Source organism: Molossus molossus, unplaced genomic scaffold (genome assembly GCF_014108415.1).
Source record: "Molossus molossus isolate mMolMol1 unplaced genomic scaffold, mMolMol1.p scaffold_m16_p_8, whole genome shotgun sequence".
In the NCBI taxonomy this organism is placed as follows: Eukaryota; Metazoa; Chordata; class Mammalia; order Chiroptera; family Molossidae; genus Molossus; species Molossus molossus.
In genome coordinates this window covers 35,096,099-35,122,692 of record NW_023425402.1, presented here as the reverse complement: position 1 = coordinate 35,122,692, position 26,594 = coordinate 35,096,099, and the positions used below count along the sequence as shown (strand labels likewise).

Below are 26,594 nucleotides of genomic sequence, written 5' to 3'. Positions count from 1 at the left end.
AACTGGGCCACTTTGGACACCTTACAAGTGACTTCATTTTCTCATCTGTAGATTAGGAAACATTTTAGCCCTACCTTACAGTGTTGTGAGAATTAAATGTCATTAGGCTTCAGGCATTTTCAACAGAGGGTCGCTAGTGAAGTGTTAGCTATAATGACGATAATAGGAGGAATAACTGTTCTCCCAGGTAAGCATTAGATTCTCTGCTTTGCTATCTTGCTTAATTTTCAAAACAATTGTTTTAGGTAACTACTTTCAACCCATTTTTTCAGTGAAGGCAACGGTGAGATACACAGACAAACTCACTTGCTCAAGAATATTTAACTTGTAAACTTCAGAACAAACGAGGATTCACACTGAGGTCGGAGAGGCCCCGAGGCGCCCCTGAGTTCCCACATCTCTGCCCCTCTTCACCTCAGGCCTCTAAAAGGCCCCCTGTATTCGCGCAGCAGTTCTAAAAGCCTCCACTGTATCCCTGTAGGGCTTGCCTGGGGTTTTCTAGTGCATTTCTCCACATCCTGATTTTTTTCCCCTTTTCAGCAAACTTTCCCTTGCTAATCCCTCCTTCAGTGTAACCTTGTTAGCTTTGGGGACACACCCCTGGCTAGACTAGGGCTTACAGGGCCGCCTTTCCCCACCCCTTCCTTCTGCTTTGGTTTAAAGTGTCAGCCGATGCCTTTGGTTTGCTCTCTTTGCTGTTAGCCCTCCCAGGGGCAGGAGGAACCAAGGCTGGGGCCAGAAGTCCTCAGTCCTGGGGCGACAGTGAAAGGGTCTTGGGGGGGCACTGACTCCCCTACAACTCCTTCTTCGTAGGGACTATTGGCAGCAGCAGAAAACCAATCAGGAAAATGAAGACCTTCTGGTAAGACTTGACCCTGGAAAGAGTGGCGGGAACATGGCCCAGGGTCTGTGTTTTTGCAGTGGTGATGAGATGAGAGGAGGTAAGGGAGAGATGAGAGGAGAGAGACAGGGACAGAGACAGAGATAGAGAGAGACAGTTGAGAAAGCAAGACAAAAACAAGCAAGGATGGGAGGCAGAAGAGACAGCGAAAGAGGGAAAGACAGTTACTGAAATGGAGGGGCAGAGAAACTACAAAGAAAGAAAATACAGACAAGGAAATCGGTGTAGAAACAGTGAGGTAGAAGTAGAGACGTGAGATAAAAACAACAACAACTCAATGATCGTTTTTAGAGGAGGAGCTGAAAGTGTGAGAGTTCATTAAATCTCTCAGTAAGACTTCCAAGTCACAATGAAAAAAATAAACTATGCTGTAGTAATTAGGTTTTTACCATGTTTAAAAATACTAAAGTATTTCCCATCTGGAAGGACTCATGTTTGAATCATTTCCTTTTCTCCTTTTCAGGAAAATTCCAGTTTTCTTCTTTGTATGCAGTTTCCTGGGACCCTGGGCATCTGCCACTGTCGTCAAGCGTCGCCCAAGTAAGGGTCACAGTTTCTAGATTTTGAAACATCACTTGTTACCAGAAGGGATCAGGCAGAGCCAGGCTGAGTGAGGACTGAGTGAGGCACCCATGGTCCCTCGTACCCTCTCTCCAATCCTGCTTTGGCCACAGGTACTCTGTGGCTGGTTTTCTGTGGTCAGTGTTGGGTATAAAGTAGTCCTGGCTGTGGTCAAAGTTGGCAGGAAAGCCAGCCTGTGTGCTCCAGTGCCTAGCACAGTGCCTGCCTGGTTCAGGTGGTGATTGCTAATGTTGGATGGATAGATAGATGGATGAATGGGTGGATGGGTGGATGGGTGGATGGGTGGATAGATGTATAGATGTATAGAAGTTATTAATCTGGGGTCCTGGGGGGATATATTTGATGTACTGGGATGTCTGGGCCAAAGCTTTGTAGCTGTAAAATACTTTTTCTGAAGTCTAGGAAGTCTCTGCCTTCAGGTGAGTCTCAGCAGGGCACAAGGGTTGTACTGTTACAGGAGGCCCTCTGTGGTGGGGAGAAAACACTTCGGTACCATCTTCCACTTGTGTATGGAGCACCCAGGTTCATTCTAGGATTCCTCATCAAATCGAGCATTTAATCCTTTTCATTTTCACCTCATTACTCTTCCCAATTTAGAATACTAGCAATAGTCTAGTTGGGATTCTTATTTGATCTGTTAGAATGAGCTTATGAAATTAAATATGTCCTCTATATTTTATTCAGGATTAGTGAACCTGAGACTCCACCAAATCCCCTCTCTATTTGACAAAGATTTCTAAGAACTCCCCTCTCCAGAAATCTCATTAAATGGGCTCTAGGCTGGCTCTGGATTCTCTTAGGAATTGTAAAATCTGTGGTGTTTAACGAATATTTTCTAGCCCAAACCACCAAAAGTTTTCCAAACAGGCTTCTGACACCGTGCCATTCAGAAAGCTGTGCAGCTCCAGTTCCAAAAGGAACAAATTCCTAACTTCCCCACAAGGAACATTTCCCCAACACAGATTACTAAAGGACCTTTGTGCCTTGCCTTCTTTCCAGGATGAGTCGAAATGAATGAATTATAATTTTAGAGTCTTAGTGTTAAAGTCAAATACACTACTGATAAGCTAGCTGTTTGGTATAATGTAGTGCTTTAAATAATTGCTCAGTTCTTATCATTATTGACATATTCCCCATGATCCCTGTAAGAGATGAGGTAGGATGACATATGATCTCTTTTTGCAGGGTTTCCTGTCAATTCAATTTCTAATGGTGAAAATGAACTCTGTCCAAAAGTCAGGATTGGCCAGGATGATTTACCAGGCGAGTAGCAGTGCATCATTTTGAAAATGCATGCTTTCTGTAAACCTATTTATTTGGGTGGGTTGTGGAAAGGAATAAAACCAATAGACTTTTAATTTTGTGTTCCCTTTCTATAGGGTTTGACTTAATTTCGCAGTTCCAGGTAGATAAAGCGGCATCTACAAGAGCTATCCAAAGGATAGTAGGATCGACTGCATTACAAGTGGCTTACAAGTTGGGAACTAATGTAGACTTTAGGATTCCAACCAGGTATTGTAAAAAATTTCAATCTATCTGCCTCAGGTGCATTTTTAAAAATAAAAAGCTATCCAATTTTAGAGAATCTTCTGATGCTCAATGTTTTTTTTAAATTATGATTTTATTTAAAGATGAAGAAATTTATTTACCTACCTATCTTCAGGGCCTGAAATGTGAATGCCGTTCATGTTTTCAGTATGTGATTTACTATCCATTCCAGGGGTGGGGGGAGGTGGGGATCACTGAGACTATTATACATTGATTCAGGACAAGTTCTCATTACTCTACTCTCTGATTTTCTGCAATTTGTCTGGTTTTTACTGAAAGAACCCTCTGTGAAAAGTGCCAGAGGTTAGGCATAAATTTAACTAGGAACCGCGGAGTGGTTAGAGGACTCACAATGGTGCTGTTCAAACGTCCTGGTGCTGAAATGGAACCACACACCCAGTGCTTGACTCCTGGCAGGAACAAAACAAGAGCAAAACTAACTCCCTGGCAGAGTAGCTCAGTTGGTTAGAGCATCACTCCGGTGCACCAAAGTTGTGTGTTCCATCCCTGGTCAGGACACATACAAGAATCAACCAATGAATGCATAAATAAGTGGAACAACAAAATCGACGTTCCTCCCTCTTTCAGAATCAATAAAAAAACAAAACACCAAAACTAAAGCAGTGATAACAGAAACAATGGTAGTGATAATCATAATGATAAATCTCCGACTTGGGAATCTTTTATCCTTTAAATCGTTCATTATGGAGGTGCTTTTGTGTATGTGTAAGTGTTGAGTCATACCATTGTTATAAATGCACATCAGGGCTCTCAGTTCAATGTCACCTCATATCTTATATGTGACTATTAATTATGTCTTACTTAGTGCACTACAAAAAGAAATAAGATTCCTTTGGTAGATGAACAAGAAATTTGGGGCTTGGATAGAAGTTAAGGTGCAAAGGTAAATAATGATTAATTAGAACAGTAAAAAATAATATGGAAACAATAAATGTTTACAATAGTGAACATTTTGATCAAATTAGAACATTCTGATATAGTGCCAGATTGAAGATAGAAATGTACGCTTTGAACATACTATATTTTATAAAACAATAAGAGTGCCCTATAAAAATTCTTTTAATACACTTTCCAATTAACATTAAGTCTCATCTTCACCACAACCCTGTGGTGAGGACATTCTTATCTATAATTTATGGAAGAGGAAACTGGAGTTGGGAAGTGTAAGGTACACCACTGAGTTAGGAAGTGCTGGGGCCCTGAGACACGCCTCAGAGGCTGGGCTGCTGGCCATGGTTTGACACTGACCTTGGAAAGCCATTCACGTTTGGAAAGATTAAAGGCATAATAACAGCTATTAAGGTTTTTTGCTTCTATTTTCTTTTCATGCACAGAAGTGTTAGTTGTGTTCTTCAATAAAATTTTAAAACTTTCATATTTTTCTTTCTTTAATAAAGTAATTGAACATGACAAAAGATGCCCCCCCCCCCCACACACACAATGCTGACTTAATTTTCTCTTCTACGATTTAAGGTACAATCTGGAATATTGTTAACTTTAGTTCAGAGATTGAAGGCCACATAGACCCCTACTTCTTGCTCACCTTTTTTTTGGTGTTCCTCTCAAAGTGCCCAGAGTTATCACTAAATACTTGTCAACAGGCTATGGTCAATATCCCATAGTCTCTCTCCTTGACTCTCTGCCCTCTCCCCAATACTAAAAACTCTTCTTTTACTGGCAAGGCTTGTTAAAAGATGAAAAAAAAAAAGAAAAGAAAAGAAAAGAAGAGGAAGGAAATAGGGGAAAGAAATACAAAGAAAAGGAGTACATCCAAAGGCCTGAGATAGATGGAGTCCCAAATAGGCAATAGAGTCCATTCTTGGGCAAGCGTCTTTTTTTTTTTTTATATATATATATATTTTGTTCAGATAGAGTGGGAGGGAGAGAGAGAGAGAGAGAAACCTCGATGTGAAAGGGACACATCGAGTAGCTGCCACCCGCACAACCCAGGGCTGGGGACAAACTGCAACTGAGGTATGTGCCCTTAGCAGGAACCGAACCCGGTTTTCTCAGGACCACAGGCTGACGCTCTAACCGTTGAACCAAACCGACCAGGGCTGGGCAAACTTCTTAAACAAGCTTTATTTCCATTCCCTCAGTCTAAAATTAGGAATAACAGTAACTGTGTCAAGAATAGCCATGAAGAGCAAAAGTAAATCACTGGCGAGGGCTTGGAGAGAGCTTGGTGCACATTGCTATTCGTTTGCCATAAGTAGTGGGGAGCACTGGAGGGAAAGTGTGTGCAGGTGGAAGTCTTCTCTCCTCAGTGAATTTGTTCTTCTCCAGCTGCCCTCCAAGTCCTCTTCATTCAAAAACCGAGTGGCAAGATAGGCAGAGACTGGAATTGCTCTCAGATCATGTAGGGTAGGGAGTAGACTGCCTTGGTGTTAAAGGAATTTCTATGCTGGAGAATATAGGCTCTGAGTGAGCAAAAAAGAAACGTATTTGCAGGCTCTTCATGGGAGGGAGGAAGAGGGGGAGAGTATGGCATCTGGAACTAATGTGACACAGTCATAAATTATCCTTACTTTTCTTTTCAATTTTTTTTGAAAGATTCTGAGACATACTTTTTGCTGTTTGTAGTCTTTATTTTAGGCATAGTTTCACATTCTCAGTTCATACTTACAATGTGTCATGTTTGTTTGCCTTAACAAATACAATCCTTACCTTTCTTTGGGTTAAGGTCATAAACAAATGTTTCAAGGTCTAAAGACTTCTTATCTTTTATTCAAACCCTTGCAGCTCTCCTTTTAAGATACTCTGTGCAGATTGTAACATAATGGAATAAATGATTTATAGATCCAGTTTCTTTTAAATTATGTATGCTGTCAAGTTTACTTATCCATGTGCATAGCATATTTGTAAGAACAGAATCTCTGGTGTTCAGAAAAGACAATGGGACTGACTGTTCTATAAATTAGATTTTTGAGGACTTTTAAATGGTCTTAGGTATATATAAATACATATAGATATATTTTATTAATTTGAAACTGAGAGAAATTTTCTTTTATAACATCAAGATACTATATTAGCCTAGTATAAAATATTAACAACATGATAATCTCGATTATTTTGTCTATGTACACACAAGCACACACACACACTGCATACACACACACACACACACACACACACACACATATATATATTTTTTCTTAATGGATATGAAGAAAGACAGATGGATACCTTTGGCTTAACAATATGTCTATAAATGAATTGTTCTTTAGCAACTTCAATCATGACTCATTTTTAAAAAGTTTTTGGCATTATGTAACCAAGTCAGAAGTAAATGGGGACATTATGTCCTATGCTACTTTTAACATTATCTCTTTGCTCACTTAGCAGGAAAGATTGGGTGAAGCACAAATTGTGAGGGATCCCTCAGTTAACCTCATGTCTCTGAAAAACAGTCACTTAAGCAAGTTACTGAGAGTTCTAAAATCAAACCAAATATATATATATATATATTTTTTTTTGCTGGGACTGATGGAATTCTACAGCTTTGCTCAGTACATGTGTAAACAAATAAATAGATAGCATAGATTTTTAAATAAAAAACCTATAAGGAGGAATGGGGTAGTCCCAGAGACGTGGAAACGAGGTACAGACTGACAATCCCCTAAGGAGTGGGGAGGTGGGGGAGGGATGAACCACAGAAATACGCATGTATGCATGAACAGTGGACATGGACAACAATCTGGGGAAGGGGCAGGGAGGGGAGGGGGAGGGGGGAATCAGTGGGGGAAAAAAGGAGAATCATCTGTAACAAAAATTAATCAATTAAAAAAAAAAAAAACCTATAAGGAAAAAAAAAAAAAAAGCCCTGGCCAATTTGGCTCAGTGGTTGAGCGACGGCCTGTGGACCGGAGAGTCCAGGTTCGGTTCCCGCTAGGGGTACGTGCCACCAAAAAAAAAAAAAAAAAAGCCTATAAGAAAACTGCTTTAAGGAAGAGAAGAGGACAATGCATTAGGATTTATCTTCCTTCTATAAAAAACCTCAGACCTCAACAGTAATTATCTTGGACAAAAAAGAAAAATAAATTCTTTAAACATCTAGTTAAATCCAGATTATTATGTGAAAATAATATTAAAATAACCCATTTATAATTTAAATGAATACTTGTCAAATTTCACTAGTGAATAAAACTTATTTCCCAGCTCCAAATTGAGGTCAGTTAAATGAAATGTAAAACTTCTACAAGGTTTTATATACAGTAGGCAATAGATTATGTTGTCATTAATATATCTTAATTTCTTTCCTAGAAATTATTTTGGAATATGTATATTCTGAAAAATCTAGAGTCCAAGGAAAATATGACAATCAATGTTTTAAAAAACATCAAAATAGATGTGGTAGACATCTCCATTCTGGGGAAATAGTTCTTGTATACGTGCTTTCTTTTTTTAGTTCCAACTCAGTCTTTTAAAAATTTACTTTTTAAAACCTCCTGTACACTTGACAGACATAAAAGATATTTAGTGAATTGAAAGCTCTGAGTTAAGTATAATACACATCATCAGTAATAATTTAAGAATGTATACTGGCAAAGGAATTAACTCAATGTTATAAATTAAAACCAGTTATTTTAGAAAATAATAACTAAAAAAACCTTGGATAATAAAAATGTACTCAGATGGAAAGTTTCACATTTTTATCATTTTTATAAAACTAAGAAAGCAATGAAATTTGTTGACATTGTTGACCCATTATGTTGACGGCTTGCAAAAATTTTTGCAATAAAGAGATATATTTGTTTATGCTATTATTATAAGGGATGACAAAGTTTTTGTAGCTAGAGTAAAAGTACAGATAGAAAATATTAGCAAGTTGAGTAATTTCACTTATTGCTAAACATTCTTAGAACTGAGGAATTTTTTGGTTTAGAAATTCTTGACCCCAATAATTTTTTTTCATGTAACTAGCGACAACACATATGTCAATTCAATAAATCTATATGTTATTCATTTTAGTTTGCAACACATTAAATCAACACATTAAATCAGATATCTATTCTTGCCATTCTCTTCTTTACACTTCACAAGAAGGGGGCTATATAACAGGGGTATGACCTGAAGAAAGGTTATGTGGGCCTTTGGGTCCTGGTCCATAACTGTTCTCAGAAATGCCAGACTGTATTATTTAGCAAGCAAAATTAATTGGCATCTAGTTTTCCTAACATTTCTTCCTTACTTAGGGAATTTTTTTATACTTAGAAGGAGGAAGGTAAAAGGATAACATCTTTGAACCCTTGAATAACAAAATGTACATTTACTATATGCTGATTAATTAATTAATTTTTTAATGTTGGTGCGCAGGCTTTAGCAGTTTGGTTCAACAGAAGAAGATCTAGGTAGTTGTAGCTTCAGACCACAGTTTCCACATGTACTGGAGAGGCCTTAGGGCCACTGGTGGTCTTGTGCTGCCACTTAAAGCAATAAAGTAGCAATGATACAGGCTCAGTTGTCAGATGGCAGAACAACTAGGTTTGAGTAGAGAAGTAAGAACTGGTCACCTTTCCCTTGTCACACATCTAGTGACAAACAACAGCTGCTACTTTAACATCATTCTTCAAACTCCTTGGGAAAAAAAACAAAACATGCTCAGTGTGAAAGAACTTCCCAGGTCTGCACAGTTACTGATTCTCAAAATGCTTACATAGGTCTAGGGAAATACCCAAGCAATTATGGAAATAACCATCCTAACATGTTATATTAAAATAAAAAATTTAAAAGCTGCTTTAATGAAGTGGTCTCATAAACTAGCAGAGCTGATTCGGATTCCAAATGATCTCTTCTTTCATTTGTAGAAGAAATGGTGCCAAGAACTTTGCAAGAATGTGTTCCTTGGCTGAGATGAAATTGCTGAACAGTAGCTCTTTAGGCAGCGTAAATAGTAATATTGTTGGGATTGTGTGGCATTGGGAACTCTCTTTAGCTTTGGGGGAGGGTTTTTGTTTAATGTATATTTTAAGACGGAGCGTTAATGTACATGCATAATTGAACTTCTGTGGAGGTCCTGATGAACAGTCATGAAAGAACAAATAATGCCTAGTATTTCACACTGTAGCTTCTCTGTAGTGCTAGAGCCTAAAATAGCATAAGAGAATATGGTAATAGGCATGGGTACAGAAAACAAGATTTATGTTTACTGTTTTAAAATTTTACTCAGGCATTTATATCCCAGTGGACTGCCTGAAGAATACTCCTTTCTAACCACTTTTCGGATGACTGGAAGCACACTTGAAAAGAGCTGGAACATTTGGCAGATTCAGGATTCCTCAGGGAAGGAACAAGTTGGTGTGAAGATTAACGGCCGAACAAAATCGGTTGCATTTTCATACAAGGGACTGGATGGAAGCCTCCAGTCCGCAGACTTTTCAAATTTGCCCTCCTTGTTTGACTCCCAGTGGCATAAGATCATGATTGGTGTAGAAAGGAGCAGTGCTACACTTTTTGTTGACTGCAACAGGATCGAATCCTTACCTATAAAACCAAGAGGCCAAATCAATGTCGATGGCTTCGCTGTGCTGGGAAAACTTGCAGATAATGCTCAAGTGTCTGTTCCGGTAAGTATACAATCATGCACTATGGTAGATTAAATCAATACCAGATTGCTAAAAATGAATACCTCAGAGATCATTGGTAATCATCTGAATGTCTTAAACCATGAACACTTAACTTATTCATCTTTTTTCATTCACTCAAGCACTTATTTGAGAGCCCTCAGTGACTATTTTGAGTATAGCATGTACCAGATAGAATGGAAATTCAGAGGACCTTAAGTAGATGGCTCCTGGCTTTTGGAGCTTAAAGTCTACTTGGAAGTTGCTACATGTCCACCTGGAGCACCCAGAATCCTTCTGTGGGGACTTAAAAGAAACCAATACTCATGTAGTATACATCGTATATAAATAATAACTGAGAAGATTCAAAGTAAGGTTAAAATGAATGGTGGACTCAGTCAAGAATTCCATGTTTCTTGGAAGCCATGACCTAGAAGTGGAAGGATTTGAATTGGCAGAAGAAGAGGAGAAAGTGCATTCTAGTTGAGGAAGAGCATTAGAGGGGAAAGAAGCAGAAAATAACTAGGGTACATTTGAAGATCTGGAGACTGCCTGGTTTGGATGAAATGCATATGTGAAAATGTGTGTGTGTGTGTGTGAGGAGGTGTGAGGGATACTAACTGTGGAGTGTAGGAGATGAGGTTAGGAAGCCATATGCTGTCTGATAAGCAAGAATGAAAATTGTATAGAGGGCAAAATATTTGTTTATTTAGAAGTAGGCCTCACATGGAGTATTATAAAAGTAAAGGATTTTTGAGCTCTGTTCATGGTTTTGCTATAGAGATCCATGGATATAAAGGTAAGGCATTATGACACATAATTGTGCCAACAAGTACCATGTAATTGTGTCATTTTGAATTGTTAAAGTTTTACCAAACAATTCTTTTTTTTTTTTTGGCAATCCTCATCCAACGATATTTTCCATTGATTTTTAGATCGAGTGAAAGGGAGGAAGGGGGGGGGGAGAGAGAGAGAGAGAAATATCAATGTGAGACACATCTATTGATCGCCTCATGCATGACCCAAACCAGGGCTGGGGATTGAACCTGCAACCCAGGTATGTGCCCTTGACCAGGAATCAAACTCACAACCCACGGTCTGAGCCATGGGCTGACACTAAGCGCTGAGCCAAACTGACTAGGGCTTGAACAATCCTTTTATTTAAAAAAATTATCTTTATTGTTGAAAGTATTACAGATGTCCCCCATTCTTCCCCACACTGACCCCCTTCACCCCACAGAATAATTCTTTAAAAAGATATTTTATAGTATTATGACAGGGATTAAAAAATATATCTTAGAAGACAAGTGTTCTTTTGGGGAAAACTAAAGAATTTACAGCTCAATAAATGAACTGTTGATGCCAAGCTCTCTCTCTTTCTTTCTCTCTCCGAGCTGATAAATTCTAGTCACCAAACTCATATCATGAGTACAGCAGTAGTGATACAATGATTTTGAATAGTTTCTGTGCCCTTCTCCAAAGTAAAAAAAAAAAAAAAAAAATGTTATCAGGCATCTCAGTAATGGAATAGTTCAAATAATTTATTTCCAAGAGAAGAATTGTGATTAGTGTGAAGGGTAGTGTGAAATTTCTATATTCTGTAATGGACAGGAAACAATTTGTAACTGCCACATTGCTGCTCTGGCTTGCAGACACTTGAGAAAGTATTTCTTCAACTAATGAGTTATCACACTTCCAGTGGCTGGGTCAGAAAGCCAATGGGACCACTGTTGAGCCACTTTGAATTTTATGCAGTAAAATCTTTGCAGTGGCACTGGAGTGGTTTTCAGACAACACTGAACTTCTGCAATCTCTGTGACATTTCTGAACCATGGATGAGGGGAAAGACCTAAGCGGGTACCCCTCACTGTGATGTATATTGATCAAGTACTTGTAAAATTGATTTATTGACTCACTGGCCTTGAAAACCATTACAAGTCATTATAATTCTGAATCCTTGATGCTAACGTGCTATTAAATTGTCTGATTGCCAGAGAAGTAAAGTCATAATATTATTTCATTATATTACAGTATAGCAAGTAATGCTACAGCTGATTGTAGGTTTTCTGACAAGTCTAGTCTCATATCACAATGGAGACAAGTTAGGACCAGTTATCTTCTGTTTTAGTCTTCTAAGTGCAGGAATACAACAAAGAACCTGGAAGCTGGTGTTTCATTTTGCTGCTGGTCCACCAAAGAGTTTTTCAGTCAGTACTGAGTAGCCAATGTTAAAAGTACCTGAGACAAACCTGAAGAACTTTTTCTTTTGTACTCAATTCTGACTACCCCACAAGGAAACAGAAGAGACTTGGTATATTAAGGGTACAAACAATTCCATATTTGATTATATAGTGGTGGTGATGGTAGTGACAATAACTAAAATAGATCAAGGATATAGAAGCCAAAAACTTTTTACTTGTATCCAAGGACTGACAGTGACAATGTCAAACTCAAACTTGTCACCAAGATGTACTCTTCAACTTTCACCATGTATAAAGAAAAGTAGAAAACTGTATGTAATAAAAGCCCATTTATGTTTTTAAAAATTTCCATACCCTTAATATACCAATTTAATGATTTCAAAATTCTTTCATTCCCATTGACTTATTTGATCCTTGCAATAGTTTCATAAGTTAACAAGCACAGATAGGATCATCTTCATTTCACAGCTGGAGAAATCATCTCCAGAAGGTTTCTTGTAAGAAACAGGGTTAGGTATAACATTTCTAATCTACCTTATTTTCTGCTATGCCAACTAACACTCCTCTGATAAAAAATTTAAAAAAATATGTGCAATCACATATCTTTCTTTATAAAACATCTCATTACTTTTATTTTGGGAAACATTTGTGATTTGCATAGAATTTTCAAAATTTACTTTGCAGGACAAAGCTTTTTTTTTTTAAAGAAGGAAGATTGCATAAAACATGTCCTCAGGCATTAATCCTACTTGTTTATTTACTCAGTGAACATCACCGTGTGCTGTGTACTGGGTATACAAAGTTAATCACAGCTCTTAACATTCTTCAGTCTTTAGAGGGTGAAGTGTTCAGATAGTAAATGACAATATAACACAATAAGTACCATGATAGTGAATGGAAGCACATGGGAACAACTCACTCAGATCAGGGCACAGAGGTGTGAGAGTGGAATCCAAGGTTGTTTCCTGAAGGAGATGATGTCTAAGAGGAACCCTGGAGATGAATAAGAGTTATCCAGGAGAAGATAAGTTCCAGTAATTCTAAGCAAAAGGACTCTCATTTGGGAATTCCCATGTTTGCCAATTTTTCCCTTTTTAAGCTTTATTAGTTTTCTTATACTGCTCCTCACTTTTCTAGACTAAAAGTAGTCAAATACCCAATCAAGTCCCCAGACCAAACTCAGGTGCCCACGAGTTGTCTTGTATTTTTTTCTTTTTTAAATTTTTAATCTATTTTTTTCTTTATTGATTTTAGAGAGAGAGGAAGGGAGAGGGAAAGAGAGATTAAAAACATTCTATGAGAGAGAACATCGATTGGCCACCTCCTTCATGTTCCCCACTGGGGATTGAGCCTACAACCTGGGCATGTACCCTGTCTGGGAATTGAACCAGCGATCTCTTGGTTCATGGGTCAATGCTCAGCCACTGAGCCACACCGGCTGGGCACTATGCCCTATTTTTATTTTATGTCCTATGATCTCACCAATTTGTCTGAAACTAAAGTTGCTGACAATTACTGAAGATTAAGTGACTACCTGTCCCTTAGAAGACAAGAGAGTGACGAGTAGTGGTATCCATATATTCCAGGAGGCAGAAGTACACTGATAGGGCACCCTTCTCGCAATTTAGAGACAGCAACTATTCCATATCACTATGTGAGAAAATTAAATGAAAACAAAATGTGCCAATAGCATGAAAACAATAAGGAATGGTGCATTTCTCAACGTCTAATCTTTCACACTCTGCATTAATTGAATGCTTTTTCTTCAGGATCAACAGTTGCTTTTGTTTAGTAAGTAAATCAGAAGCAAACATCCCTTCTAAAGGCATTTTCAGATGTCAAGAGGTAGCTCTAGGAACAGCTTAATAAAAAAGGCAATAGAAAACAACATTTGATGGAGCATCAATGCTAAAAGACTCATTTATATCGTACTTGTTTGTGATTTCCCCCTACCTATTCTATCTTTTGTGTCTCTCCCTTTTCTAAATTGGAAAAGGAAACCAATTTCAGGAGATTTTTCTAAGGCTTGCAATATAGCTGCTCATATGGTCTACAACTCAAACATCATCTCATCGTTCATGGTTATTTAGTGGCCCCAGAGCATTTTATATTTTTTCCCAATCTACCACTGTAATACATTGTTAGTTTGATTTTAAAGCAATAAATCCCATATTTCCTATTCTCCTTTGTGCCCATATTTTAGGATGGTGCCATTTATCCCACTGCAAAGCTCAGTTTTCTGGCAGCATATCATAAAAAACTTGTTATTTTATGACAGGTTCTTTATTGTTTGTTGTCAGCATGATTGCCTAGGAGAGCTATTTGGTACAGCTCTATTAGAAAACAAAGTTAGCATTTCCCCCTTTTCAGGGATGTCCACTAGGGGTTTGAGCTTGTTTGAGGGAGGATAAAAGTTTATGTGGCATTCCAAATATATGATTCAAACCCTTTTTCTTTATCCCTATGCATATTTCAAATAAAACAATGTGGAACAGGATTAATCAGACAGATAAATGCTTTTAAAAGTATATTTTAAAATGTCACTATATGTCATTTTTATTAAATTCAGAGAAAATATGAGAGTAAATAGAAAGAACCAAAAAGACGGTTGATGGAGGAGCTATCTGTCCTTTTTCTCTACTCCACAAAATTAAATCATACTAAGCTCTAAATGTAAAAACAATGTGTCATAGATAATAATATGGGAAACTCAATTAGGGGGTTGTGGGTAATGCTGTTTCTGGTATTTAATAAATATTGTAGGAAAGTTATGTTTTTAGTGATTTAGGAAATGCATAATATCTATTATGCATAGTATCTAAACTATGAAGTTGGCTTATGAAATTGTTTTTGACAAGTATACCTTCTATAAATATTCTTTCACTTGGAAGTAAAAAATAAATACAAAATAAATGGTAATGTTATCTGAACATATTCATAGAAAATACTTTTTAAAACACTTTGCTGTGACTTGATCGAAATATCTTTTAATGTTGACTGTCAAAACAATTTTTTTTTTGAGATAAAATCTAATCTACTGTATTGTAGACCATATTAACAACATCAGCTGGATTAAAAAAAATTTATTGATTTTTGAGAGAGAGAAAGAGAGAAATACTGATGTGAGAAATATAAATTAGCTGCCTCCTGCACGCCCCCTACTGGAGATGAAGCCTGTAACCTGGGCATGTGCCCTGACTGGGAATTGAACCCGGACCTCTCAGTCCATGAGAAGACAATCCACTGAGCCACACTCGCCAGGCTCAGCTGGACTTTCCCCTATGTGGTGATGAAAGGAGAACACACAAAAAAAGAGATGCCAATGTAATAGAAGCCATGATTGGGAAAGGGACTACAGATAACTAGAATAAAAATGAAATGATGGTCAAATTTGTTTTTAATGGAAAATTGAAAACAGTAAAATTTTTATTGGCCTCAGCTGTGCCCATACTGTTGCAATTTAAAAAATCAGTGCTATTAGTTTTTCTATTTCAATTAAAATGTGTATGGACTAAGAGTATAAAGAAATCTTTCTTACGTAGATTGGATGGATAGAAGGCAAGGGGTTAGATCAGTGGCAGCTTTCCTTCTCCTCATGTTAATTTCTGTATGGTTAGTGTTTTGGTTACAACATGGTCTCAATAAAATAATGGGCTTTCAAAGCTGGAAGAAAATGAGTGCATCTAGTCCAAACCTCTCAGTTTACAGGTGAAGAAATTAAAACCCAGGCTTGCCCCAACTCATAATCAAACCAGAGAAAAAATAATATTAATTTTTTCACTATATTTCTTTTTTAAAAAACTTTTTATTTATTTATTTTATTTTATTTTTGTTACAGATGTTTCTCCTTTTTTACCCCATTGACACCCAGCTCCCCTCCCCCCCACATCCCATCCCTGGCTTTGTTGTCCATGTCCATTGGTTATGCGTACATGCATGTAAGTTCTGTGGTTTATATCTTCCCTCCCCCCACCAAGCCCTCTTCTGAGGGTTGTCAGTCTGTACCCTACTTCCACGTCTCTGAATCTACCCTATTCCTCAGACTGTTATGTTCATTATATTCCACAAATAAGTGAGATCATGTGGTATTTGTCTTTTTCTGCTTGGCTTGTTTTGCTTAAGATAATACTTTCCAGGTCCCTCCATGTCGTCTCAAAGGATAAGAGATCTTTCTTTCTTACAGCTGCATAGTACGCCATTGTGTATATGTACCAAAGCTTTTTTATCCATTCGTCTACTGATGGATACTTGGGCTGTTTCCAGATCTTAGCTATTGTAAATAGTGCTGCTATGAACATGGGGGTACATATATTCTTTCAGATTGGTGTTTCATGCTTCTTAGGGTATATTCATAGAAGTGGGGTCACTGGGTCAAATGGTAGTTCAATTTTTAATTTTTTGAGGTAACACCATATTGTGTTCCATTCACTATATTTCTTATCCACCTCTATGCATTCATTTATTAATATGAAATAATGACTTATTAAATATTTTCTAAGTTGTAGATAGAAATTGAAGCTTCATTGGAGCTTGCATTAATTCTAGGAAGAGGTGATGCACACAAATCAATAAATGAGTAAATGTATAGTATGCCAGGTGGTCATGAATGCTGTGGAGAAAAATGAAACAGGAAATTGTGCCTGGAGAGAGTGCCTCATTGAGAAAATTTTTTTAGCAGAAACCTTAAAGCGTTAAGGGAATTAGCATGTAGACATCTGGGAAAAGTGCATTCAAAAGAGAACATGAGTGAGAAGAGATGGGCGTTGGAGCTGTCTGCTATGTTTGAGGACAGCATAAAGACCAGTGTGGCTGGGATAAGACTGAGACAAGTAGGCAATGAGGTGACATGACGGAGTGAGGATGGGAGCATTGTGTTAACATTTCGGACCTCCTGCTGTGTAAGATGGGAAGCTATTAGATGGTTTTGGATAGATAATCAACATATTCTCATTTATAAAAAGCATCGTTTTGGTTGCTGTTTGACACTTTACAGTAGGGAGAAAGAAGTACAGAACCGTTAGGGAAACCTTAAGAGGAGATCTTAAGTGGCTACTGCAGATTTTCAGACACCAGTGGTCATGGTTGGAAAATGGATGGTAGTGGTGGATGTGGTGCGCAGTGGTCAGATACTGATATATTTTGAGGGTAGAGAAAATGGGATTTGAAGTGTAAGAGAGAAAGCAAAATCAAGGATGACAGCAATATACACAAATAGAGTTGTCATGTACTGAGATGGGAAAGATTGTGGCAACAGTAGGTATCAATGAGAATATTAGGAGTTAGTTTGGAACATCTAAGTTGATCACTATTTTAGACATCTAAGTGAGAAGGCAGTAGACAGGTCTAGCTGAGAATAGAATTCTAGAAGTTATCAAAGGTAGATGGTATTTATGAGACTGACGCGCTACCTACTGCGCTAACGAGGCACCTAGGTAGATGGTATTTAAAGCTATGAAACAAGATGGTAGTACTGAGAGATGAGTGTGGTAGAGAAGTTCTAGTATTGAACCCTGAAACAACCAATGTTTAGAAGTTGTTGAGATAAGGAAGATTCAGCCAAAGAGACTAAGAAAAACAGTCTGTGATGTAGGAGAGAACTAGCAGATTGCGGTACCCTGAAAGTCAAGGGAAAACAGTATTTCAAGGAGGATGGAATGGTCAACCCACTGAAATGCTGTAAATTGATCAAATAAGATGAAGACTAAGAGTTGACCATTGGATATAGAAACCAATGAGGGTGAACTTGAAAGAACACCCTTTGGAGTATTGAGAGGAAAAGCCAAATTGGAAAGAATTCAAGAGAGGATAGAAGGGAAGGGAATTGGAGTCAATGGATATAGACAACTCTTTTGAGTTTTGTTTGAAGGGGAGCAGGAAACAGATGGCAGCTGAAGGGGGATGTGGCATGAGGGGAGGTTTTTATTTTTTTATTTTTTATTTTTTTAAATGGGCAGATAACTCAGGATGCCTCACCATAGTTCAGAGGATAACACTTCTTGATGCTCTACTATCGTAGCCTTTTTCTGTCTCAAAGGATCAGGCTTAGAATTCAAGGGGGAACATCTGTCTACTCTTTATGACAGCAAATCTGTTCTCTTTTCTACATCACTTTCCATCCTGTGCCTTCTTAGTGTCATCTCCTCTCTTCAGAACTTGGTTACCCTCCTCATCTCTGCTTATGAAAATCTCAACGCTTCAGGGCCCTACCCGCATATGACATGTTATATGGTCCCCTTGTTGATGACCTTAGCCATATCACCTGTCAACCGCAATATATTTATTGTCAAAAGCATTTTTTTTTGGCTTAGATACTGCCCTATATACTAAATATTTTTTGTGTCTTCCATAGTACTGATGTCAAGCACATAAATATATTATATAAAGATATGTTGAGTAAAAATGAATAAATTACTGCATGCCAGGTCTGTACCTTCAAGTCTTCTGTTCTCTTTCCTTTCATCATTCTGCCTCTGCCTTTGGTATGATTTAGATGATTGTCACCTACTCATATTTAATTACAATTCCTAGCACTGTGTCTGGAACTGCATAGAGTTGGAAAAATTTCTCATTTGCAGGCAGCTGAGAACCTCCTGCTCAGCAACCAGGAAGCTTCATTCGGAGGAAGTCCCTTATGATGGTAGAAACCAACATTTTGTCATAAACTGAAAAGAAGGATGAGAACTAAATGTTCAAGTATTTTAAAAAGTAGTTGTTGTGCCCTGGCCGGTTTGGCTCAGCAGTTAGAGTGTCGACCTGTGGTCCAGAGAGACCCGGGTTCAGTTCCCGCTAAGGGCATGTGCCTCAGTTGCAGTTTGTCCCCGGCCCTGGTTGGGTCATACAGGTGGCAGCCACTCTATGTGTCCCTTTTGCATCAATGTTTCCCTCTCTCTCTTTCTCTCTTGCTATCTGAACAAAAAATGCAAAAATGTCCTCAGATGAGGATAAAAAAAAAATGTGTTGCTACTGAGTAGACAGAGGCTTAATGAAACATCTCTCTGGTTTTAAAAAAAAATTATCTTTGAAGATATATTTTTTAGGTGTCTTATACTTATAAAGTTTAATCATAATTCAGTTTGCAAAAAATCAAGCTTCGTGTTATTCTCGTTAATATTGAGCCAAGTTCCATAGTTTGTCCATAGAATTCTCTCTTGGGAGGAAAAGGTAGTTGTCTGCTATTAGTTTCTGTTGAATTCTCATGAGGGGCTTAAATATATTACTAATCTTTCTCAACAGCCTGGCAAAATAAGTAGAAATCTCTAGTCCTACTAAAAGGGTAGAGAGTTGGGGCCAAAATTACTTGTTTTTTTTTTTTTTTTTTTCCTCACCCGAGGACATTTTTCCATTTTTTGTTCAGATAGAGCGGGAGGGAGAGAGAGAGAGAGAGAAACATCGATGTGAAGGGACACACCGAGTGGCTGCCACCTGCACGACCAACCAGGGCCGGGGACAAACTGCAACCGAGGTACGTGCCCTTAGCGGGAACCGAACCCGGGCCTCTCTGTACCGCAGGCCGACGCTCCAACCGCTGAGCCAAACCGGCCAGGGCCAAAATTACTTGTTTTAATGAGTTGTCAGCTGGACACTACTTTAGCTCAGGGGCTGGAATTATACTTTAGTTTCCTAAAGAAAATAATTGAGTAATGTCAAGCTGGGCATAAGTAAGGCACCTTATACTGACACAACTCACTTTTCCCTGAGATAATGGTGAAGTATTTTATGTTGAGAAGGATGGACTGTGCTAGGGCATTTTATGTTCTATTGAACAGATTTAATAAAAAAACCTTTTTATTTTTTTGCTTGGGTTTTTCTTCAGTCTTACAAACTGTAAAATCCTTGTGGGGGTGTGGGGAGAATATCTTTAATTTCCCTAGAATGTTTCCTTTGTGCCTAGTTTATATTGGGGCTTAAAAGATGTTGCCTGAAGGATTAAATTAAAATATTTGTCACATATAGTTTGTCGGTATGTATTCAAAGAGAAGAACGACTCCAGGTATGAAAATGAGAAATGTGTAAAAATCAGCATTTTAGATGTATAATGAAAGTGACTTTTACTAAGGAACTCTGCCAATCTTCCTTCAAAATAATTAACATGCAAATTGGAATTCATATTGCAACCAAAAAATGTTTGCTGTATACATGATTATCAATGCATAGGTGGTGTTTGTGTGGATGCAAAGATGTGTTCAGAAGCTTCTGATCTGTGTTGCACTCTGAACAACCCAGCCTGTATTCGCAGATGAATTACATTTCATTCCCCCTTTATCCCGTGCCACAATTGCATCTCACATATTTAAACAGGTGTGCCAGTTTATCCAGAGAGAATTACATTTTTGAGAAAACAGCTTAATGAATCACTTTGCATTTTCAATAAGTATGATTAAAGTTTCTCAAGGTGATTAAGGTATAAATTATTTTTGAGAATTAAAATATAACACACACACACACACACACACACACACACACAATCCATTCTTAGTCTGAGTTACCAGTTCACAAAGGACTTAGTAAACTCTTATTTTGAGAGTTAGGGAGTGGAAAGATATCTTTTCTTATTCTGGTAATATTTTTATTTACTCATTGAGGAAAAAAATTCTTTTTTTCTACATGATATTTTATTATACACACTAATATATAACTGCATATAGAAATAGCTGTCAGTGTTTGGATGAACACTGGAAATTTTTGCTTCTGGACATAGCTGCAATAAGCATGCAAATAGGGAAAGGTTTGAATTCTTATGAAAGTGTCTTAGTCTAGTTCTGGAGTTTTCTAGTAGATGTTGGAAACTAGCTTACACAGTTTTAATTTCTAGATAATTCTTTTTTATTAATCTTTAATGCAAATATTCAACCACCATATGCCTTGGTTACCTCCTTTCACAATCATAACTCATTCTGTATTATTTGAGGAGGCTAAGTAAGGTAGCAGAGAAAGCTCATCTTTTACAGCCAGACACATTGGGAATATGCCAGCCTTTTACTAGCTGTGTGACCTGTGGCAAATGATTTAACCTCTCTGCTCCACTTTACCCATGTGTGATCTGCTTCAAAGGGTTGTTTGAGGCACTGCCAGGAACTTAGTATTCATTAAGGAAAAGGTTGTTCCATTCTTTCTTTTATCTTCCTTTTAAAATTCCCACTGCAATTTAGAACAAAACCAAAATGAAATCTCTCCCAAACAAACAAAAGTACTCTAATAAAAATAGTGTTTGATTAAAGTAATTTCCTTACCTGCAAGACATTGTGTGGTTTAGCCCGGCCGGTGTGGCTCAGTGGTTGAGCATCAACCCTTGCACTAAGAGGTCACCGGTTCCATTCCGGGTCAGGGCACATGACCAGATTGTGGGCCAAATCCCCAGTGAGGGGCATGCAGGAGGTGGCCAATCAATGTTCTCTCTCATTGATGTTTCTATCTCTCTTTCCCTCTCTCTCTCTCTCTCTCAAGTGAATAATTAAAAGAAAAGACATTGTGTGGGTTTGGAAAATGGTACTTTTGAACAATGTCACTGTAAAATTGTTAAATAATCCACACCATGAAGACACAGATAATTATCATATTATTCATAGATAAATTTTCATCTTAAAATATGTCCTGATTTGGTTGCTTGCTTTCATTTCATCCCACTTAACTAATTTTTCCAGATGTCCACATTTTCTGGGGAAAAGGCATGGTAAGAATGAGAGAAACAAGAATAATGAAGGAAGAAGAGAACTCTAGGGCAGTTAGAATCATGTGAGAAGAGGAGCCAATGCCGGAATATGAAAGCTGAATGTCTTATTTTCACCTTTTACAAAATGGAAAACTTCCTTTTGTTTGACCTTCCCTTCAATATTGGTAGAAGGAAAAGATTTCATCCTTCATCCTCTCCAATTTTGATTTCCCATCCTGTAACTTCAACTCTGGATATTTTCATAACAATGAAAAAACGTATCTAACTTAATTCTAGATCCAGCAGATCTAGAGTCCTTTTGGCAGGTGGGATGGAGTGCAATTCACTGTTGGATAAAAAGAAAAAAAAAGAAAGAGAGATAATGAGATAATGTTTAGATTTGGGATCTGGATACTTAAATGGACATTCACATAATGCCAGAAGAATCAACTGACCAAGAAATATGGATCTGACTGAAAATGCCTACCAAGGAATTTTCTCAGTTTAAGAAGGGCCAGCAAGGCACATGGTGGCAGGCTTCCTGTGGGATACATCTTTTTTTTTTTTTTTTTTACCTTGTCTCCTAAGGCTTTCAGGTTCAGATCTGGCCACTCTTCCTGTTTCCTTTCTGTTCCCCTCTTCTTTCTCCCTCATCACCTGCTAAAATGTAAGAAGTTGTCAGGACACATTTGAATTTCAAGTGTTTAAAATTTTTATATCTCTACAACCAACAAATAAGATTATATCAAATTTAAATATTTTCTTATTATCTTGTTTTTTTTTTTTTTTTTTTCCTCCTGAGTTCTAGATTTCCCTCTCATTCCCTCTATTTGTGGTTCTTACTATTTCCATTTTAAGCTGTGACCACTCCATGGAGAATGTCTTCTCTAGCATGCATATTTCTTCCAGGACCAGATTTTCTTTCCACTACTTTATTCCTGGGTGCCTCCTCTTTGGCTGCCTGTCCTTAATTTTCTCCCATGTGAACTCTTAGCATGGATGTTCTCTGTGGAGTGCAGTAGGCCTGGGTTCCAATTCAGACTCTGACACTTACTGGTGTATGACTAGGACAGTTCTTTGTTCTCCCTGGCCTCATTTTAATAGGATCTACCTCTTGGGGTTGTGGTGAGGACAGAAACAGAAAATCAATGCCAGCACTCGCTTTTCTGCCTAGGCTATGCTGGAGTAATGCAGAGCTAAAGATACCTGCATCCCATGATCAGAGAAACTTGGGGTTCCAGTCCATTTCCAGTGGAGATTTATATTCAAGGAACAATGGAAATCCTGGGCCACTGAAACCAACCAGTTTAAGTTGGTCTTCAGTCACTTAGCAATTGGACCACACTTAACTCATTTCTCTCTTAAACTACCTGTTTTTGTTCTCCAAAAGAACCTGAACTGACTGTCTGCTGTCTTTGTCTAGTTTGAACTTCAATGGATGCTTATCCATTGTGATCCACTTCGACCCAGCCGAGAAACTTGCCACGAGCTGCCAGCCAGGATAACGGTGAGTCCCCTTCACCACCTGCAAAAACCACTTCCACCCAGCTGACTCTTCTCCATCCTGCCTCCCCACTGTCTTTCTCCTAAAAAGTCTGGGCTTTGCTGTACCAGATAGATCTTAAGGAAGCACAGGTCCCATCCACAGCCTGGAGGGTAGAAACCACCCAGGGGTGTCTGATTCTACCTTTGGTTACTTACTTCCTTCCCAAACGTTCCTCCAAGAAAGCTGAGGGTCTACTCGCCGCCCACAATGGCGCACAGGCCACCTAAAGAGGCTCTGAGGACAGCCAGAGGCAGCAGTGGGGCCTGTGGGCGGAGGCAGAGCCGCGCTCTCTGGCCTTGCCCGCGCTGTGCTGGGAAAGGGTTAAGGGGGACTGTTGTCATTTTATCCGTCCTCCGGGCACGCAAGCTCTCCTCCAATCCCCAGGACCCTCTCCAGGGCCATTCATAAACAGGAGGAACGGACGCCTCCCCTGCTAGGGTACCCTTGCAACCACTGACCCCCCTGGCGCTTTTTGCTGGGAAGAAGTACCGCTCGTGCGCGTGGCGGGTCCGGAAGCCTAGCGCGGTGGCAGGAGACAGAGTGGCTCTCCGGGATTAGCAGAGGGCGGTGGGCATGGCCTGGACGGCGCGCGACCACGGGGCCCTAGGGCTGCCACTGCTGCTGTCCGGGCTCTGCTTGTGCGCGGCTCAAGTAAGTTGTGAGGGAGTTTGGGGTGGGGTAAGGGGATGCTTTCTCACTTTCTCCCCATCTTTTTCTTCACCAGCCCAGCCAGACACCCGACCAGGTATGCTGGGGGCGGGAAGTGTTTGCATTTTCTCAGCGCACGCAGGGGAAGGCGGGGATGCAGCCGTCGCGGGCGCAGTGGGGAAGGCTCCGCGCATCCCCAGGGCTCTGGGGCGGCTTGCCACCTCCAGCCCGGAGCACCTGCCTCAAGTACCGTGGGAGATGGGGACCCCAGATGACCCATCGTTCCGGGAAAGGACACCTCCCCCACTTGGGACCTAACGCTGCAGGCTTAGACGCTGAAGGCCATCGGTGTCTGGAGACGGGTTTAATTTTTAGCTTGGTTTCTTCGTACTTCCCCTCCCCCTCTCCTGGTCACAGTCAAAAAGGGGCCGGAGAAGGCGGGAATTCAGGCAAGCGGCCCCAAAGCTCCCTCTCCCGTTCCCCCAGCTCTTCCAGCCCGCGGTGGCAGCACTAAACCGTGCGTCCTGCTAGCGGTGCCCGTGGCTCGGGATTGGCACTGGGCAGCCTTGGCTCCCATAAAAATTTCAGCAACTTCCCGAGGGCTCCGGCGTCACCTCCCTCCCGCGCTGCAGAGGGCGCGGCGGGGGCGGGTGAGCCCAGCCGAGGTTTGAGGTTTCACTTACAAAGACCCCATTGTAACCTGTCTGGTCATTGGAGTTTAGAAAAACAAAGTTTTCCTTGATGAAAGAAGCTCTTTTTTAAAAAAAGTTAGAAGCAGGAAAAGGTCCCCCACATTCCCTAAGCAACATGCTCACACTATTTCAGACGCCACCAACCCCTCCAGCACCGTCAAAGCTTAGCTGATTGCAGGCGATCAAACGGGTCACTCCCTAGGGTCAGTCTAAAATTTGGTGTAGTTTAGAAGCAAGGTTCAATGACCTCATGCAAGAGAATGTCCCTGCAGGTAAATCTGAAATGAGGCCAGGCGCTCGCTGGGCTTCAGGGATCTTCTGCCCAACTCCTCCCCAATTTTTTTCCTCAAGAGTATTTCCCTCAGATTTCTACTAGACGCACAAAGATTTACAAAACGACACTGTAAGCTATCTAATATGGACCACATCCATCCTTAGCTGTTTCATTTTAGCCAAAATACTGACTTGCTATTACTGATCCAATCGAGGTATCCAATGACCACCATTTTCATTATTGAATCCCTTAAAAAATAAAAGAGGCGTCAGGCTCTCCCTTCTTCAGGACCTCCTTTTGGTTTAGTGCACTCTGTAGAGGTGAGACCCTGTGATCCCTCTCCCCACTTTGGGGGCCTAGCTGCTGCTCTAACCCCACTGTTCAGTGTCATTCAGAATGTGGCAGAGCCCAAGCAGCCTGCTTTAGCTTGGAAGTTTGATACACTTTTATTATATTGGGTTTCAAAAACCCGGCCTCCTTGGGAAGGTGTCCTTGCGGAGTGAAGGTGGGGGCCTCAGGACATTGCACCCAGTTTTTTCTTGTTGCCCAAGGTGCGCCACTAACCCGTGTGTGCTGTTTTTGTCAGAGAGGTCCCCCTGGCGAGCAGGGTCCCCCCGGGCCTCCGGGCCCCCCTGGAGTTCCCGGCATCGATGGCATCGACGTAAGTTTCCAACGCCAGCCCCTCTGTTCTTCCAGTCCCGCCCTTTCCTACCCTTTCTCCAGCGGCTCTGAAGGTTTCCTGAGAGGGCAAGTTGCCCCCCACCCAAAGGCGGGGTTGGACATGGGTGGCAATTGGGAGTTGGATCTTAGAAGACTGGGAATTTTCGGAGGAAGGAGGTAGACGAGTCCTGTTTTCCCCGTGGGTCATGAAACCTCCCTAGTTTACCCTGCCCCCGCCCCGCCCCTGTCCGAATGGTGGTCACAGAAGTGGAATTCTCCCAGCGGGTCCCAGCGTCTCACTGGACTGCTCTCGCCTTCTCTCCTACCCCTCCAGGGTGACCGAGGTCCAAAGGGTCCCCCTGGCCCCCCGGTAAGTTGATCAGCACTTTCTCATCTCACTTTCTTCCTTTAGACGCCGTTTGCTGCCACGTGCGTTCAAAGAGTCTCAACTTTGCACCCCTTTATCTCCCTCCCCCTACTCAGGGTCCTCCGGGAGAACCTGGAAAGCCGGGAGCTTCTGGAAAGCCTGGCACGCCGGGGGCTGACGTGAGTAGGCGTGTGTGTGTGTGTGTGTGTGTATGTGCGCGCGCGCGCGCGCGCGCGCGTGTGTAGAGGAGGGAGGAGGAGGAGGGAGGGAGGAAGAGAGAGGCTTAGTGCTGGGCTGGGGGTGGGGTGGTAGACCTAGCCTGCCGAAACAGGGCTGTGGCCCTGAACTTGCCTGGCTGGCATGGAGGCGGCAGCTTTCTGCAGAGGGGCCTGCGAGGATGGAGTCTCTCTGGGACTGCTGCAGCGCTGGCATCTCCTCCTCTCAGATAACGGCGGTGGGTACCGGGTTCCCCCTCAGACAGTCCAGTCCCCTCTCTGCTCACCTCCTGAACTCCCAGCCACACTTGGGGGCAAAGAGGTGCTGGGGTAGATGGACTCCTACTGGTCTCTGCTGGGACTTCGCAGCAGCTGTCTTTGCTCTCCTCCTTTTACTGTCATTCTCTAGATTAAGTCAGAAAAAGAACCTCAAGCAGGGAAAGGGGCAGAGAAAAAAGGAAGCTGTGCTTGAGAGGGGGCCTGAGGGCCTGGGATTTCTGGGGGAAATTCAAAACCAGTTTTCTCTATTTCCTTGGTGTTTTCTTTGCTGGCATCACTGACAAAAATAAGCTGATGAGGATTGCTTGAAGGTTAGGAATCATCAACATTTCCCCAATTTCCCCATCTCCATAACTCCCTTTTCCCATTTGCAGGAAGCTCAGATACTGAGCTGTATGGTAAACCTAACCCTAAATAATATTTCTTCAGAATAAAATGACTTCAGGAC

The 26,594-nt window shown here is 40.4% G+C and overlaps 1 protein-coding gene across 2 annotated transcripts in view; it reads left to right on the top strand.

Moving 5' to 3' along the window:
- The first annotated feature begins 690 nt into the window (after positions 1 to 690).
- The window catches only part of COL9A1 (collagen type IX alpha 1 chain), a 91,885-nt gene continuing 65,981 nt past the window's right edge, over positions 691 to 26,594 (top strand). The window contains exons 1-10 of one of the 2 annotated variants that reach the window (XM_036248346.1): positions 691 to 862; positions 1,365 to 1,441; positions 2,669 to 2,746; positions 2,863 to 2,995; positions 9,222 to 9,618; positions 22,889 to 22,972; positions 23,736 to 23,756; positions 25,212 to 25,286; positions 25,620 to 25,655; positions 25,769 to 25,831. In XM_036248346.1, the coding sequence (XP_036104239.1) occupies positions 849 to 862; positions 1,365 to 1,441; positions 2,669 to 2,746; positions 2,863 to 2,995; positions 9,222 to 9,618; positions 22,889 to 22,972; positions 23,736 to 23,756; positions 25,212 to 25,286; positions 25,620 to 25,655; positions 25,769 to 25,831 (978 nt within the window). In that variant the 5' untranslated portion in view covers positions 691 to 848. Of the gene's footprint in view, positions 863 to 1,364; positions 1,442 to 2,668; positions 2,747 to 2,862; positions 2,996 to 9,221; positions 9,619 to 22,888; positions 22,973 to 23,457; positions 23,663 to 23,735; positions 23,757 to 25,211; positions 25,287 to 25,619; positions 25,656 to 25,768; positions 25,832 to 26,594 lie in introns of those variants that run through there. The other variant, XM_036248347.1, reaches the window with a different exon arrangement.